General features: G+C 37.9%; 1 protein-coding gene across 2 annotated transcripts; it reads left to right on the top strand.

Moving 5' to 3' along the window:
* The first annotated feature begins 924 nt into the window (after positions 1-924).
* LOC135250589 (CD209 antigen-like protein E) lies at positions 925-17191 on the top strand. 2 transcript variants are annotated; one of them, XM_064327057.1, is made up of 8 exons: positions 925-1008; positions 1161-1239; positions 2052-2168; positions 12781-12870; positions 13790-13929; positions 14637-14749; positions 14953-15144; positions 15178-17191. In XM_064327057.1, the coding sequence occupies exons 1-7, from the start codon at positions 988-990 to the stop codon at positions 15116-15118; spliced, it is 726 nt and encodes a 241-aa protein (XP_064183127.1). In that variant the 5' UTR covers positions 925-987; the 3' UTR covers positions 15119-15144; positions 15178-17191. The 2 variants fall into 2 exon arrangements, with proteins under 2 accessions (XP_064183127.1, XP_064183126.1); XM_064327056.1 differs by having other exon boundaries at positions 14953-17191.
* The last annotated feature ends 2037 nt before the right edge of the window (positions 17192-19228 follow it).

The following is a 19228-nucleotide window of genomic DNA, read 5'->3' as shown; positions in this document are numbered from 1 at the left end:
TGGTGCACTTCAGAACATAGATGAAATCATGGAAGGAGGATTCTCTAGAAATACTGAAGCAACACCTCAAGACATCAGATAGAAAGTTAAAGCTTGGTTGCAACTGGGTCTTCCAGCAGGACAATGATTCTAAGCATACCTCCAAAGTTGTAACAAAATGGCTTAAAGACAACAAAGTAAAAATATAGGAGTGGCCCTCACAAAGCCCTGACCTAAATCCCATAGAAAATTTGTGGACTGAACTGAAAATGCGTGTCCAAGTAAAGAAGTCCACCAACTTGACCGAGTTACACCATTTCTGTCAGGAGGAATGGGCAAATCCGGCAAAATATCGTGAGAAGCTTGTGGAAGGCTACACAAAGCGTTTGATTCAAGTTACGCAATTAAAAGGCAATGCCACCAAATACTAACAAAGTGTATGTAAACTTTTGACCCACTGAAAATTGATATAGTACATGAAAGCTAAAATAAATCTGTCTCTTAGCTATTATTTTGAAAGTACCTCCTATGGAAAATAAAGTATATTCCCTAATTGACTTAACACAGGAAATGTATGGTAACATGAAATGTGAGTTGTGAAAAATTGAATTTGAATGTCTTTAGGCTAGGTGTATGTAAACTTTTGCCTCAACTGTAATTAGGACATTAAGTACATTACATAAGCTCACATAAACATCATGAATGTATTTAGTTTGTGTTTCACAGCATTGTCATATGGTTGACCTACTTATTCTCCATCTAAAACAGAAGCCTCTCCTGTATATATAAAATATATTCTCCTTTCCTGTATGTAAATACTGTAAATAATTTTTAGTTAGGCTAATGTGAAAAGCCGTATGTTACGGGGTTTGTGAAACAGTGTTGTTGTTTCATAAGTGTTTATTGAATATACTGCTCCAGGTGAACCGTTCCCTTCTCCCCCCTCCCAGTTACACATTCACTCGGGCTTTTTAGTTACATCATGTCTATCTCCATTGGTGTTCTTGAATGGTAGTTAATCCTTATAAGGTAAATATGCTTCAGAATGTTCACATGTTCATGAAGGTTTCATCAGCTGCTGTAAGAGAGATGAGTTTTCTGTGAGAGATGAGTTTTAAAACTCTGTTGTATAAATAGAATATTTTTTACATTGTGCACTGTTGCAATTCATCACTGTCCAGTGTGAGATGGAGTCCAACGAAACTGGAAATACAGAAATTACTTTCTCCCGCCTGGACCAGGAAGAGTTTTTCCCCAAAGGTGACATTTTTTCTTTTCTGTGCATTTCAGGCTTTTAAAGAAATGTAACCCCCAGATGCACATGAAATATTTCTGTGACACAGCCTGAGATAATGTTAATTCGGAGGATGTTAAATATTCCATGCATTCACAACATAAAAGACAGACAATGATGTTTCTCATATGATTTTTGTCTTCAGCTGTACCTTTAATGTTGCTTTTTTAACTGTGTTATATTGACTTTCTTTAATCTAACCTTTTTACATATAGTCCATCCAGACGTGCAAAAGTAATGTCAGTAGTTCTTTTTTGTATTGGGAAATTAGTGGAAATGTTTGGATATGTCATGCAGAATTTATATTGACTTAATGTAATGAAAATGTATAACTAATACTGAACTTTTTTATTCTAAAATAAGCAGCTTATTTTCCATCCATGTAACATCTCAGTGAAATATTAAATCTATGTTTCAAAGGTAAATATTTAAATACTTAATAGGAAGAAAAATAGAGTGCTGCCCCAGAATATCTTGAGTAGATAAACTCCAGGTAGCATGAACCAAGGTGCTCTAAATATTTAAATGTTTCAACAATAGATTAACAATGTTTCAACATTCACTCATCAAAACATTCACAGGACTTGTCATAACTTGCACAAACAGAAACACGCTTAATGTGCTAAACAATTTCTACATATCTCATGTATCTCCTTCAGCTGTTGTATAGCAAGATTATTCAGTGTTTTTGGTGTGATGTGTTCTGGCCAAAGTTCTGTTTACAGAGATGTTTGCTGATCAGGTTCATGATAATATTTGTGTGGATTAATGCCCCCAGGAACTCTTCCTTGGCCCAGTGCTCAGATTGCCCGTATGCCCCACAGATGGTTCAAAGTCCTGCTGGTCGTACTTTGCTTTGCCCTGCTGTGTGGACTCATTGCTCTGGGTGTCCTCTGTGAGTCTGTCCTCAACAATCCACCAGTGAGAAACCCTGCTCCGTACCATTTAAAAGATACCTACTCTTACACTGAAACATTGCACATTGATTTCTACTGCTACACTGAAACACACTGATATCTACTTTTGACAAAACCATTAAACGCTGATATCCAATTTACACCAAGCCATTACATACTAATATCTACTGCAACACTAAACAATTACACACCGCAGTCTGTTGTCACACCATTATGTACTACGATGAGGGCCATCAGTTAGTCTCTGGATTTAAATTTTATTGTTATCTTCTAACAAGGGTCCCTCTAGACATTCAAGTGGCAGTGTTAGGAACTGCTATTAAGAATATCTACATTCTATGAACTGATCTTAGATATATATATATATATATATACATTTTTTCTATTTTGCTTGCTACATAAATCAATTAATTGAGCTCTCTTATTATCAGACAATTGGTAATGGTCAGCCTTCATTGATTTTTTTAAATGACCACATTTTGGTGCATGATTGGGACCCCAGACAGTTTGGTCCTAGCTAGAAAATCCCTGGACAAGTTTTCAGTGGTGATGTTTGGAGAACCTGCTTACCATAGTTGTTTCAGACTCTGATTCAGATAATGTGGATTAGTGAAGGTTTGGAAGGAAAGTGAACATGGATGGAAAACCTAATGCACACACTATGACGTGTGTTTTTCAGTGAATGAGTGCAACAGTGTATGCCTGGTACAATGCCCACAGTGCCCAAGTTCAATTTTTCGCAACTTGTAATTTAATGGAGCAGTACGTTATTTGAAACTGCATTTGGTGTCCACAAGGGAGAACTGCAATCACGAGCCAAAGCCACCTCCTCGCTAGTTGATCTCGATCATAGCTCGGCCCCTGTGAGTGACTGGCAGGTTCTCTAACAACCTGTTTCTTTGTGCACGTGATGGCGGTACAGCGCAAAACGTAGTGTGACGGGAAGCTGGCTATTGTAGCACCCAAAACGTCAAGTGATTAGTATTGGACAAGTAATTAATTATATATTTATATAGCAACTTTGCAAAATATTATCACCATGCATTAGCTGCACAGATTACTAGTGATATGATTTGTCTTATGTAGGCTAGCTGAGTGCTGTGTTGTTCGATATGCACGTAGGCTAAGGCACACACTGTAAGTCGAGGCAACGATGTGAAGTCACACATTACAAGATGTGCTGCAGACCTTTTGTAGAATGAGAGGCCATAAATGGAAATTAGCAGAAGGTAAATTCCGTACAGACATTAGGAAGAATTTTTTTCATGCAGAGAGTAGTCAGTGTCTGGAATAGCCTGCCAGGTCACGTAGTAGAGGCAGAAACTCTGGGGATTTTCAAGACCAGGCTTGAAATGGTGTTAGATACTATCTAGTCTGTAAGTAATCAGAGCACTAGGTACACTTTAGTCAGGAAAATGGTGAGCATTGTTGGGCTGAATGGACTGTTCTTGTCATTGTGTTATGTTATATTATGTTATGTTATATGGACATGTTTTCATTAAGCACTATTAACCAGTGACCTGTGCGGCAAACTATTATATTCTTAATAAATTATACTATTTATTTATGGAACTATGTGCAAGTTCAATGTTATTTAACTGTTTTCAAGCAAAAACCAGCATCCCCTGTACAACATTGCTGCAAAACACTGCAACATGCCAGCAGCCCTGCCACCCTGTTGGGCTTCATATTGCCTCTTACCCGATGGCCCGACAGTGCTTTATCAGAGCTCTGGGCCAGTAATTTTGGTTTTTAGTGGCCTGCTTTGACATTGGGGAAAAATCCCAAAATATAATTTTTTGACTATGAAATGATATAGAAGGATGTCACAGGAACCGATGATTTGGCACAGGAACCAAGTCATCAAAGTGGTACCGAGTCCAGTTTGGTACCACACTCCTGTCTAACTGGCAAAAACAGAGTAAGAAGCCTATGAAAGTTGGGAAATTTGGGAATGCCTATCAACATAACAATAAATGAAAATGGCAAACTGTATATTGCTCCTGCAGTGATTGCTCCACCAAACATAGACTGGACAATTGAAAAACATATTTCTGGAAATTAACCTAAATATTGTGATTAAAATATCAGCTTAACCTTAAATTAATAAGCAAAAACTGTCCTTATATGGAATTTTAATGCAGTATATGGACTGTTTTTTTTGAGAATTTTAAAGGGAAATTACACCTGAGATCATGTTTTTAGCTGGAAATGTGTTTGTATGTCTACTTTATAATGAAACGTTTTAATCCATACCATTATTTTAACATTTCTGTATAAAATAATATAATTTGACAGAAGAAAATGGCAGAAATCATCTTGGTGCTGCCCTCTAACATTTGAGAAATGCTTTGTGTAATCCACTCTGGCCCCGCCCCAGTCATGATATCAGAGTAGCGGAGAGTCAGTATATATGTATATATGTAACAGTGTTCGGGTTTTTCTCATTTACTCAGAAAATATTTCGTCTAGCTGTTGAAAAATAATTCAGTTCTACACAGAGAAGTCACTCGAGGTTGAGAAGTTTAATACGTGATATCATGGAGGGAACAGCATTAGTAATCCTCTAAAGAAATGCAGTTTGCAGTGATCTTTATATATTTTCTTCTGCATCATATAATGTAATAAACAGTTTCACCCACAACCAGAGTGCCGTTGATAAAAGTAGCATAGACAGGACCTAGCTGCTGAGAACAGTTGTTCAAGCAAATTCAGTTACATTTGTTAGTACTCCCAGAAGATTTCTGCAATAACAGAAATGTCCTCCTGGTACATATTATTTTACAAAAGGCCCACAGTAATTTTCCACTTGCAGATTGCTTCTCTAAGCACAAATAGATTTTTCCTCTACAGTTCCCCTGTTTTGTTCCTAAGAGCACTTATTAGTTAAAGTCACTAAAGTTCAGGTCATAATATAGTGGCACATAATCTTCCGGAAACCCTTTCAACTAATGAATGATTATAAGAGGGGTATAGCCATATCTGATTGGTACGTGGTTAATACATAAGCATATAGTAAGATCTAACAAAGTAAATTATACATCCCAAGTCCATTAAGGAGTTTGATAAAGAGAGAGACATCTTGACAGAAGAACAGAATTCGATATAAAAGCTACCCAACCTCGGTAACGTATCATTACTTACAGGACCAACAGAAAACAGGTTAACCCCACATCTGTTTTCATCCCCTTGGTGAACTTCTGCTGAAGCCACCAAAGAAAAGTAAATCCAAGATTGATTCTAGTTTTTTAACAAGCCCTGTCAGCTAGGCTTCTTAGCATCAGCCACTGCAGCAGTTAACTAGCAACAAACACTTTGATGGACTTTGACTGCAAACCACAAGCTCTGTAGCCACACTCACCACACAGAAAGCTGCGCTATGCCCAGACACATCTGGAACACATTTTAGAATAACAAATACAGGTAAAAGGTACATGAATTTGGCTAAAGTGTGTAAAGACTGAGATCATAGTGCATCATAGATATGCCTTAGCATAGTTATTTTATAATATTTTCAAATCATAGTGTGCCTTTAATCTCATCTTCATTGTCAGGAATGCAAGCGCAACATTCTTTACCAACCGCAGCACATGTGCCACCCTGTGAGGTCAAAACATAATCCAGAGCTGTTCGGTTCTGCAAAATTACAGACACTTTGTATTGCTTGGGTTGTATAGCTAGTTATGGATTCAGTCAGCACAGGCAGTAGTTTAATCTCGGTTATAGTTCATCCTACTCCACATCCGGGAAACATAACAGAGGAAAATAGTTCCCCATTGTTAATATGTCTTTTAGATCTATCTTGTACTGGATACTGGGTGGCATGATGCCTTATGGCCGGAATCATATATGCAACATAACACACCCCTCCCCACCCCACTGGCAACCATGCATACACCTTCTTTCCACAAACAAACATAGTCCCATTGTGGGTTTTTTTGGGTGCTGAACACCCACTTTTTTGCATAAGTCTAGTTCCAGTCCCAGTATTGCATATAAAACTGTTTTTTGATGACATCAATAGCATGATGGGAGGTATGTTAGTACTATACTCTGGTACAATAGAATAACTAATTATTTTCACTCCCATTAGGTTCTCCTAGCATTTCATAGATTACTTGTTTAACATCTGGTTTTGTGTCCAGGTGAAATTCAATGGTTGTTATATAAGTTACATAGGAACACCAGTCTAGTGAGATGGCCATCACTACCCCTGCCACATTGTGTAGCTGCAGAACATAAACCCAACAGTCAGAAAGGTTTAATTCTTCTGCATATTTCTTATTTGGTGATAATGATTCAATTGATACCTCTGTTTATCTCTGACTATCTTTGTGCAATCCACTTCTGTCTTGGGTTTTGTTAATTCCATGGAGGAGGTCTACATTCAAGGCTAGTCAGCCCAGACCTCCTACAAAGGATAGTATGACAATCCCCCATGTCAGTAGCAGAACCAGATGAATTTGAGCCTTGTTTGGAACTGCAGACATATTTTAATTTGAGAAAAGTAGACTATTTGCTTGCAAAACTCTTATTTAAACACTACCAGAGCAGCAACAAACACAGGTTTTTCAATTCCCTTTTTTTACAGCCCAAAATGGTCACTGTCGTCAGTCAGAGTTATTGTCATGATGGTAGCGATAAAGGTGTTCTTCAACTCAGTCAGTATAAAACTGTGATATGTGATCACATCAGTCAAAAACAGAATTTGAAAAGGTGATAACAATGTATTTTAAAGCGTTTTTGGTTTGATTCTTAACATACACCAGCTGGCCAGGCTGGAGGTGCACCATGTTATTTGTTTCTAGTTGCTCAAGGTCATCTGCTTCTCCATCTTCTTGCGCTCAATATCTGCAGAGAGACCTAAAGGTTTCAGTAAGGCTCACACAATAATTTGTTAAAACCTCTAATTCAGTTATTCACCACCTATTGCCCCTGGAATCTTCATATGGACATCTGTCATGAATGCAAAGGGGAAAACTTAGTGGGTTCTGGCAAAGCCAACATCCAGTTCCTGTTAAAAACAGAGAAAAGATGTTCTGTTAATCCCTAGAACACCGGTGTTACAATGAAAAAATGTACTTCATTTTTATTTATTTTTTATTTTTTTTATAAATAGCAGCTATATAACCCCCTCTTTCTTTCCTCACTGTGATTTGAATGATGTACTTTCACTTTATGACAAAACTACCAAAATTGCTTGGGAGTTTTAATACATATCATAATTCCTCTACCTCCCTCCTGTTTTTTATTGCACTACCAGACAGGGGTGTAGTTTCAAGTGGCTGAGAGGCTAGGTGACTAGATTACAACAGATAAAATAAAATATAGCCAACTTTATATCTGTATTTAGATCTTTTTTTTTGATGAATAAATGAGTAAAATATTATTGGTTGTGATGATGTCACCTGGCCTTCCCTTCTCCCCTTTCTCAACAGATATTGAATTGAAGTGGATGTTACAAATGATAATAACACTAAATTTTGATAATTGATAAAAGACATTAATCAATCACTAATTAATCATACTTTGCCTGAGGTACCACTGGACCCTGCCTGATCCAGCTATAATAAGAATTTGTATTTTAAAAGCACCACTTCAGTATATTATTCAACATGTAACTTATATTGTAGTAATTGCAAAGTATGCACAATAAAACATTTAGTATCTCTCCAGTCTCTGTTCCCTGATTATCCCCTGCTGGGGCTGCTGTTTCCGCTGACTTAAAGACAAATAACTTAGTCAGCTATAACTGTGTGTGCATCAGCCTACCATTAGTGAGGTCAAACGTTCTAAACATAATGGAACACAATGAGGGTTTATCCGAAGCAAAATAGTAATTGCAGCTGGTAAGTTCAGATGGTCATATTGAATATATTAAATTTCAAAAGTTAATGAGAATCAAGCTGTTGCTTCTTTCCAAATGTACACACACACTCATTCTTGCCCGTTGTTTTGTCAATAAATGATTTTTAGCAATTAGCCTTTGATGACAGGCTTTTTTCCCCATCGTGTAGTGACACATTGATATTAACAGTTTAAGTATTTGATACCCTTCCTTTCACTTACAACAAATGTCCGAATGTACAGCTCCATTTTTTCAAATTTTGTGGTTTTGACATTAAAAGTCTCAATATTACCGTATCTGATCACAGTAGTGGGTTGACTACTTGCCAGTTACATGTAGCTGTTAGAATGAGAGTGCGAGAGAGAGGACGGAAGGTCTGAGCGGGCATTGTTTTTGTTTTATTTATTTATTTATTTATTAATAGTGTGGCCTACTACACAGACCAATCTGGTGTGTGCTTATTTTAAATGCATGCGAGGTATAGACGGGTGACAAATTAGTAAGGTATTGCGCCACCACAGCTTCAATGCCCCTTGGCATAAATTATACAAGCCTCTGGAACTGGAGGGATGGAATACCATTCCTCCAAACAATATTCCCTCATTTGGTGTTTTGATGATGGTGGTGGAGAGCAGACTTATTGAGTGTTCAATAGCATTGAGATTTGGGGACTCCGAAGGCCATAGCATATGATTCACATCGTTTTCATACTCATCAAACCATTCAGTGACCCCTCGTGCTCTGTGGATGGGGCCATTTTCATCCTGAAAGAGGATAAAAATGTTTAATCATAGCTGCTGGGACCCCTTGCTGTAGCGATCAAGCATTCAGGCCGGTACCATTCTCTTGGTGTATGCCATTCGCCCACTTTGTTGAGAATATAATGAAGGATGACTCATCTGACCATATCACTTTTTTCCCACTTTTTTTTAAATCTCTGTAGACCAGTGCCTATGGTTTTGCATGACTGAAGTCTCACACGTGCATTTGTCTTCGTAATGAAGAGTTTATGCACTGTAACCCTACTATAATATCCCTCTCTATGTAGTTGTTGACTGACTGTTCTTGCTGACGCAGTCTGATCATGTCCTGCATCAACATTCTCAGTCACCTGAGAGAGTTGCTGTCCTGTTTTTCCTTACATATTGCACTAACTCAGAAGCATTATTATCATCAAATGTGCACTTTCAACCCTATGTATAATTTCTGACCTTAATTACTGAAGTCTTTCCCATAGAGCTAAATGCAGATGTCACTTTAGTCACTGTTCCTATTGAAACACTAACCAATTGAGTGGTCTCCTGCCATCCATGGCCCAATAATGAACCCACTTTCAAAGTCATCTTTTCCTCTTCTAATCTTGATCCAAAATTGAGGTCAACTTGGCCTGCTCAGCATTTTTATACATGCCACTGAGCATGATAGGATGTTAATTGCTTAATTGTATAATGTAGTACACCTGTATGGAAGCATCTGCATATGTTATGTTTCTCCACTAATTTATTCAGGGTTTTCCTTTAATTTGTCACCCGTCTGTAGCCGTTTCTTTTCCGTGAATCACTTGGAGCATCTAGAAGATGATACTATGTGAAAGCAGCAAGCAAATTAGCTGAACACATTTAACATTGAACAGTGAACTAAATTAAAAAGTCAAACATGCTGATGAGTACAGTTAATTTCTTTAACAAATATTAAACACCATTTAAAACACAAAGTCTCCTTGAAAGGATACTACCTGTAAATGCACGATCTTGTATCCCTAATCTCCAAATCTGAAGCCCTCTTTGTGACCTCCTTGGTTGCCAACCTTCTTGTTTTCGCTTTAGATGGCATTCTGCAAACATGCGTTGTTTGTTGTAGCAAATCAGATACATTTATACAGACAGGGAGATTGTGTTTTTTTTTGGTTACTTAGCAAACCGGTCTCACTAAAATTGACTTTGAAAATCATACTTTTCACGGAAAGATGACTGCTAAAAATTGTGTATGATTTGATTTATTGTAAATAAAAATGCTTATATCTGAAAATTATTTCCAGAACAGATCTTTACTTACCTCACTCGAAAAGTTTTTGTTTTAGAAACATTTTGAATTGCTCTGTTCTTTTGGCACGTAGGACTGAATTGTGCGTGCATAAAATGGCTATTGTAGCTGCAGTGTCATGGTTTCGGGGGAGTTGGACCCAGGCGCAGAGTGAAACACACAAAGCTCAAGAGGTAAATGGAAAGAAAGACTTTACTACAACAACAAAAAAGGCAAACACAAACAGGGAACAGATAAGGCTACGAAGGGCAAAACAACAAACTCAAAAAATTCTGAAGAACAAAAAAAACACAGAACAGAACATAGGCAGGCAGAATACAGGCATGTGGAACACACAGGCATACACATAAAAGAAACGCAGTCAGGAAAAAAAAAAAAATGGGCAGGTACATACGGTCAGAAACAAACACAAGGAACCAGCACCCGAGTCAAGGGGACAAGGAACTTAAATAGACACAGGAGATCTCAAAGAACAATCAAACCAGAAAAGGAGGGGATAACAAGACACAGGTGGGAACAATGAGACACAATCAGAAACATTACTAAAATAATTGAAAGCAATAATACAATTAACAGGGGAATGAGCAGGACACAAAACAGAAGTGCTGCCATCTGGCGGCCCAACAAGGAGAAACAGAAACAGAAAATACAGAACCATGACAAGCAGTGCACAAAAAGTTATTAACAATGTCATATTTATGATATATTACATTTATACCGACTCTTTCTTACCTCTTTAGGTACTACTGTGTCATGTCATATCAAGATATCCAGCTGGAAAATTGTTGCCATCCACAAATTTGTCCATTTACTTTTATTTACTCAATACGATGGAACGCTGCTGGTATCTGATTGGCTATATTGTTTATACAAGTGGCTATATAAGTTTTTCAAACTGGGGAGTTTGGAATGCACTTGATCACATGACCATTTTACTTCTGTACTTGCTATATACTCTAGATAGGTAAAAGTATACCGTTTTTAACACAGCTTTAGCATTCCAAACTCAACAAAGCAAGAATGCAAGATTTTACCGGAAGTATGAAATGCCTTTGCTCGCACCATCCCAAGGCACCATCTCGCTCTGTGAGCACAGTCATGGTGGATCTCTACGATGGCCCACAAGGGAAATAAACAATGTACATTCTAACAAGACCAGGTTAAAACCTAGTGGCTGGACCTAACACACGTGATCCGGCCGACCAATGGTGTAACTTCATCAGTCAGTCAGTCAGTCACTCACAGACATTCGCATTTGTAGGGCTGGCCCCGCTGTTGCGGTCTAGCCAAAAATGCAACAATGTGTTGCAAGAGAAGAATCATAGGCTCCTTCCAAATGGCAGATTTTCAAATATCCTTTTGCTTACGCCCACATTACTCTGACCAATTACTGAACATTATACACTTCAGGATTGTGTTGTGCGCCAAGACAACCGCTTGGTGGGAATATAGATGTAATGGCTATCTCTTTGATCAGCAAATTAAGTCTTCAAACCTTGAACCAAAGTGAAACCACTTCATCTTGTGCTTGTATCATTCCATCAGATTTGGAAAAGGGCTGACAAAAAAATCTGCAATTTATGGCGCCCATAAAGATTTTCTGTCTTAAAATCTGACTAGCTGGTCTAGACCTATTTGTGCTTTTTTCCAAAAGCATGCTGTGAGAATTGTCTCAGAAATCCACAAATTAATGCAAGCAACAGGCGATGCACAAATGTGAACCAGCTGCATTTATTTGTGGACCAGCTGCATTTATTTGTGGACCAGCTGCATTTATTTGTGAATCAGCTGCATTTATTTGTGGGTCAGTTACATGTACAGTATATTTTTTATTAATTTTTGAAGCAATAATACCCCCAAACAAAACAGTTGTTACTAGGTTGATGACATAATCTAAGCCAAAAAAAGGTGTTCTTTGTCTAGAAGAAATTTAATTGGGTAACATTCTATTTGGAGCAATGCCAAAGATGCACACTAGAAACAGTCTAGATTTCCTATATTTATTGTGCTATATCTGCTAAAACATCTGGATTTCAGAGGAATCTTACCACCATTTGTCAGGCAAATTCTCTCCAATTTAAAGACTTCAGTGTTTCTATAATATATATACTATATATTTCTATAGTATATATACTAAATATCTATAGTATTTTTAACACGTATATATCTGAATTCCCTGTGTGGGCTTCCTTCTGCAAAAAATATTATGCTTAGGGAGCTTACTTTCTATACCTTTCCACTTTGCTTTGGCATCATTATTCATCCATATCTTAAGAGGCTTTATTTGGGCAGCACAATAAAAATTCATCAGATCTGGAATTGCAAGTCCACCACAAGGCAAAAGAAAATTGAGTTTCAGTTGACCTGCCTGACTAAACAATAAATCAGATCAAATAAAATGTATGTATGTGGTCCTAAATAATCTGACTGAATTTAACAAGTGAGTGTCACTTATAAATCCTGCTGACAATCATCACCTATGCATAATTAGTGTAAATTAGTTCATCAACATAGATAACATAGTGGTGGTACAATAATGATTTTACATGTGGCTTGAAAAAACAGGTATAAACCTCTTGTTGGTGGAAGACTGAAAAACATGGGAGTCAAAAAAAAATGTAGATAAACTGGTGGGCCTAATGACGACACTGAGCCATTAAACTATGGATATGCAGTAGATAAACTTTATACTCCAACAGATGTTGAGAAGAATAACATGGCTGATTCCCTGGAGGCCAGAAACAGGAACCTCTCTGCTTCTATGTTCTCACTGCAACAGGAGCTAGCAGGTGAGTCTGAATCAGTCTAGGGTCCTCCATGATCCACAGTAGTTCAGATAATCATTTATCGCTATATTTTCTGAAAAAATTCACTTATTTACAATATATTGCAGTATATTTCATGTCCTTAAGAGTATGAGTAAATGGGCATGACAGTGTAACTAAAAAAGGAACAAGTGACAAAGTAACACAGCAAACAGCTTTTACCCTTTTTGAAGTACCTATATGTATCTATGTCACACAGCAAACGTTCAGCCTATGTAAACTGACCCTGTGTCTCCATGTAACACAGCAAAAGAGCACACTCAGTCTAAATTGTGACCCTGTGTCGCGGTGTAACCCAGCAGATGGAGCTCATTCATTCTGAACTGTGGCCCTATGTCTCTGTGTAACACAGCCCAATAGTCCTCACTCATTCTATACTGTGACCCTGCATCTTTGTGTAACACAGCAAATAGAGCTCACTCAGTTTACACAGTGACCCTGTGTCTCTGTGTAACACAGCAAATAGAGCTCACTCAATTTATACAGTGACTCTGTGTCTCTGTGTAACACAGCAAATAGGGCTCACTCATTCTATACTGTGACCCTGCATCTTTGTGTAACACAGCAAATAGAGCTCACTCAATTTATACAGTGACTCTGTGTCTCTGTGTAACACAGCAAATAGAGCTCACTCAGTTTATACAGTGACTCTGTGTCTCTGTGTAACACAGCAAATAGAGCACACTCAGTTTATACAGTGACTCTGTGTCTCTGTGTAACACAGGGAATAGAGCTCACTTATTCTGAACTGTGACCTTGTGTCCCTGTGTAACACACCAAATAGAGCTCACTCATTCTAAACTGTGACCCCATGTCTCTGTGTAACACAACAAATAGAGCACACTCAGTCTATACGGTGACTCTGTTCCTCTGTGTAACACAGCAAATGGAGGGTGTATCTGGACAAGGCACCTTGGACGGGCCTACTACTTTTCCTCTCAGAGAATGAACTGGACGCAAAGTCGTGATTACTGCATCTCAAAGGGGGCAACACTGGTCATTATCAAGAGTGAACAGAAACAGGTAAATCAAGTCTACAATCCACATCCACCTCTTACACTGCATCTTGACTCACTGCATTTGGACTGAACATTCATTAAGGGTTTACTAGACCTTATTTATGGTGCACCTAATGCAATTTCCATTTTTTGCTAATAGCACTACATTCTTTATCTCCTTCTTGCTCCTACATATGTTCTTCAACATATGTTGTTGGTTTACACAAGACAACTACTACCAGTTGTGTCACTGATGACTTGACATTGTCTGTTCTTTGCCTATCCTGCACGTGTACACTTTTATAAGTGGATAGATGCCTAAACACAAATAACTATAGTGCACATTCCCATCTCAGGTGGAATGAGATGTGCTCATGACTAGAATTAGAATGAAGATTTACAGACTGTTGACATCAAAAGCCTCCAGAAAATTCAATCCATCTCCTGGATTTAAGCCTGAGCTCCCAAACTCATGGAAGCTAATTAAAAAATCTATGGCAAATGATTCACAGTATCGGAACATCTCTGTTATATTGGAATTCCCTTAAACCATCTCCTCTTTGCCTCTCAAGCCCCAGTGCCCTTACTCAACCAGAACATTGCCTTTCAGATGTCTTTCTGAAATGCACCCCTATGCCTTCCGGAAACTGTGTTGTCAGGTCAGCAGGTAGAGCCACTGGGCCACTGGGAAATAAGTTTAATCTGTTCCTTTATTTTTCTTGTCTTGATTAGAGCTTTTTGCTTGCCAACATTCGTGAGACCCACTGGATTGGGCTGAGTGATCTGGAAACCGAAGGACAGTGGCACTGGGTGGATGACACACCTATCAGTCCGACAGAAATTCAGTACGGTCTTCTTTAGACTTACATAACCATTTTCAGATAATGACACTACTTAAAAGAAAGACCATTTGACGTTAAACATTTCTTAAGTATATTGTTACTCTTGATGTAAACAAAATAATCATCAACATTTTTGTATGAAGGATTTGATTAGATTTTGATTTAGTTTTTTGTCATCATATTTTACTATCCTGCCTTTTTTGAAGGTTTTGGCACACAAGGCCAAATGGGGAGCACGAGCCGGATAACTGGACTGGGGGCGGAGATCCGACTGGAGAAGACTGTGCAGCCTTGGGTTACTCAGGTGGAAATCTTGAAGAATGGTTTGATGCCTCCTGCACTGTACAAAAAAGATTTGTGTGTGAAAAATGAATTTCAGTTTCATTTCTCTCAGCTGTGTCTACTTGTCTATGACTGGTCCTTGAATTTAGAACAGTTGGGACAAAATGATACAGCTGAGGCTAAAAATTTACATATACCTAGGCTAAACACATTCAAACTTATTTTTTCACAACTCCACACATTTCATGTTACCATACATTTCCTGTGTTAAGTCAATTAGGGTATCTACTTTGTTTCCATAAGAGGTCATTTTTAAAAGTAATAGCTAAGAGACAGATTTATTTCAGCTTTTATGTACTATATCAGAATTTCAGTAGGTCAAATGTTTACATACACTTTGTTAGTATTTGGTGGCATTGCCTTTTAATTGCTTAATTTGAATCAAATGCTTGGGGTAGCCTTCCACAAGCTTCTCACAATACTGGAATCTTTGCTCATTCCTCCTGACAGAACTGGTGTAACTCAGTCAGGTTTGTGGGCCTCCTTGGTTGGACACGCTTTTTCAGTTCAGTGCACACATTTTCTATGGGATTCAGATGAGGGCTTTGTGATGGCCGCTCCAATACTTTCACTGTGTTGTCTTTAAGCCATTTTGTTACAACTTTGGAGGTATGCTTAGGATCATTGTCCGGCTGGAATACCCAGTTGCGACCCAGTTTTAACTTTCTAGCTGATGTCTTGAGGTGTTGCTTCAGTATTTCTAGATAATCATGATGCCATCTATAAGTGCACCACCACAACATGTTGCCTCCCCCATGCTTCACAGTTGGTATGGTGTTCTTTAGATTAAAAGCCTCACTCTTTTCCCTCCATACATAGCGCTGATCATTATGGCCAAACAATTAAATTTTTGGACCAGAGAACACTCCACCAAAAGGCTAGGTCTTCATCCTGGTGATCACCTGTAAGCTTCAGTCTGGATTTTTTATGCCGGTCTTGGAGTATGGGCTTCCTCCTTGCGTGACAGCCTTTCAGGCCATGGGGATGTAGGATTATATTAATGGTGGATGTAGATACTTGTAGATACCTGATGCCTCCAAGTCCTTCACCAGTTTCTTTGATGTTGTCTTGGGGTTCAGTTGAACCTTTCGGGCCAAAGTTTGTTGAGCCCTGGGAGTTAATTTGTGCCTCCTTCCTGAACGATGCAGTGTCTGTGTGGTCCCAACATTTTTATATTTGCAAACAATTGTTTGCACAGATGCTTGTGGTACCTTTGGTTGTTTGGAAATTGCTCCCAAGGAGGAACCGGACTTGTGGAGGTCCACAATTTTTTTCGGAGGTCTTGACTGGGTTGCTTGGATCTTCCCATGGTATCAAGGGCAAAATCGTTGTGGCTCTAAAGGTAGGCCCTTAAATACAGCCACAGGTGCCAATTAACTCCCAACTAACTCCTAATTGTGAAAATATGCCAATCAGAAGCATCTAAAAAATTAATTACATCAATTTATGGAATCTTCCAGACTGTTTAAAGAGACAGTCAACTTGGTGTATGTAAACTTTTGATGCACTGGAATTCTGATACAGTGAATTAAAGCTGAAATAAACCCGTCTCTGATTTAAAAATACCTTTACCTACCTTCCTATTTGACTTGCCAAAAGAAATGTATGGTAACATGAAATGTGCGGAGTTGTGAAAAACTGTTTGAATATCTTAGCCTAGGTGCATCTTTTGGCCTCAACTGTATGTGTGACCGAAGAGCCACAAACAAATATTTAGCTGAGCAGAAAAACCTGAGAAACACTAATCAACTAACTGCATACTACCACTTGATAGGAACTGCTTTATTTAAGATATGTATTTTAATTTAATAAAATTTTAAAATGTATAATTGCAGAAGCTGTGTTAGCCACCTCTCTAGAGACAATGCTGCTATCTAGGACAATTTAATGTTGCAATTAGCCAATACATCACATGCTAATTCTGTTTTATTTAAGATATGCATTTTCTTATTGTTTAATTGATCATTGCAGAAGCTGTATTAACTGCCTTTCTAGAGACAACACTGCTATCTAAGATGATTTCATGTGATCATTTCCTGGTACATTGCATCCTATTTCACTGATACACATAATTTATTTTTGATTAAATTTAAGATAAATGTATTTACTCATACTATTGACTATTTCCTCCACATGTGATTGTGACATGGGGGGTTACTTGCTATAAACAAATTTAGTGGGTTAAACCTTCTTCCTTTCATCTGAGGATCACAAAACACATTTTCAGTGATGGAGGACCACTTTCAACACCACTGAAATGTATGACTCACTGGGTTAATGGACAGCAACATTTTGTTCCTATGTGGTCACCATATCTTGGCTGAGGTGCAGACCCTTACAGAAACTGTATAAAATGAAAATATATTTAAATAAAGTACATTGCATTAATACTACAACAATTCTCAAAATGCAAGCAAATAGACTGTTCATAGTATTCTTGCATTCAGATACTGCAGTACAGCTATATTTTCAACAACTATGCTGTTGTGAAATATAAGTCCAATTATTTAGGATCTCAGTCAAGAAGCAACATTTTGAAATATTGTGCAGGGGATGCTGAGTTTGGTTTAAAACAGTGGGACACACATTAAAAATGAGTCGTTATGTAACATTTAAATTACAATAAAATTGAAAATTTATATTAGAAATAACTATATATATATACATATATATATATATATATTCAAAGAAGTCCACATATTTACAATCTATTGCAGTATTTCTGTTAGGGGGGTTAGGAATTCAGTAAGTCTGTTGAATATGAAAATTAGATAAGCCAAAGCTAAGGTGAGAATTTGGTCAGGATATTAAGGATCCCATTACTGTTTCTGAAAGATTTCATAAGCTATTGACCACTGCGAGTCAGGACATTGTTTTAAGAAAAAACTGTGCTGCTGTGACAAGCAAGTAAGGTGACAAGCCTATTTTGGCTTGTTACATTTGGTCCCATTGGTTGAAACATATATACTGTAGCATAGTCCACCCAACACAGTTTTCTGTGAAGAAGGAAAAAAAAGGTTAATCCATAGAAAACAAATGCACCACCTATTGTGGACTATGTAAACATGGAGGCAATGTCCCTTCAGTGGTTAAATAAGCACTTGGTTATAGGTTTTTTGTTTTGTTTTATTTAATGTCACAAAGGCAATGTATGCTGCAGTATCGTCATGTGTATACAGGTTTGTTGCAAAAGATGTCCCATTGTCATCACTTCCAGCAACTTTGATTATCTAGGAGGTCTCTCATCAAGGGACAACGAAACCTAACCTTATTTACCTTTGGTCATCTGACAGAAGTGTATTTCTGGGTGGTATGACTGCTGAATGTTTGGGGCTTTATTAATCAAAGAGTTATTCTTATATGTGTGTTCTTATATCATTATGGCCCAAGATAAAAATATAGTTGTGTTTTAGTGTCTGTCATACAAATTTTTCATTTTGGCTAAGATGCACAATAGCATCATTAGGCCACTAACATTTTCATTTCAGTAGATTAAAACCCCATGCAATTGATATGCATTTTCAAAAAGAGGGTTTCACTAACATGTTATATTGCATTAGGAAAATTTAAAGTATTTTCTCATTGGCTTTGAGTCCAGAGGCTTTGTTGTACCTGGCTATAAGAACAAAGTTGTTGACCCCACATTTGGACATCAATGAGAAAGTGTGAGAAGGCAATGGAAAACAACTTGAAAGCAATTTGGATTAAATGCTTAGCCAAGGGTACAATGGCAAAGCACCATCAGGGGAACCTAACCTAAAACCTCAAATTTGGCCATCATGCTATGCTGCTGCCCCAGCGTATCACCTGAACAAGGGGACATGAACATTGCTGCTTTTTGGCCAGCTGTTCTGTACAATCACTTTTCTGAACATTGTTTTGTTTTGTTTGAAATCACATGTCCCATGGTTTCGGTCTAGCTAAAAAAAAGTTGATTCAGCTGGTACTGTAGCTGTTACAAACTGGTTTGTGCTAGTAGCTGTGTTACATACTCAACTTCTTGTTGTTTGCTAAGCAGTAGCCACAAGCTGGGCCAAGCACAGACATTGTAATGGTAGGTAACGAGTTACATAATGTGGTTATTTACTGATTTGTTCCTCGTTCAAGGTCAATCACCCTTCACCTTCATCTCTTTTTATT

Source organism: Anguilla rostrata, chromosome 3 (assembly GCF_018555375.3).
Source record: "Anguilla rostrata isolate EN2019 chromosome 3, ASM1855537v3, whole genome shotgun sequence".
Taxonomy (NCBI): domain Eukaryota; kingdom Metazoa; phylum Chordata; class Actinopteri; order Anguilliformes; family Anguillidae; genus Anguilla; species Anguilla rostrata.
This window is presented reverse-complemented; position numbering and strand designations above follow the sequence as displayed.

What these genes read in the sequence shown, in the direction of transcription:
- LOC135250589 (XM_064327057.1), top strand. Translation starts at nt 988, where the DNA reads ATGGTAGTTAATCCTTATAAG. An exon ending in TGGTAGTTAATCCTTATAAG is followed by an intron (nt 1,009 to 1,160) that starts GTAAATATGCTT and finishes ATCACTGTCCAG; the next exon opens with TGTGAGATGGAGTCCAACGA. An exon ending in ACTGCAACAGGAGCTAGCAG is followed by an intron (nt 12,871 to 13,789) that starts GTGAGTCTGAAT and finishes TGTGTAACACAG; the next exon opens with CAAATGGAGGGTGTATCTGG.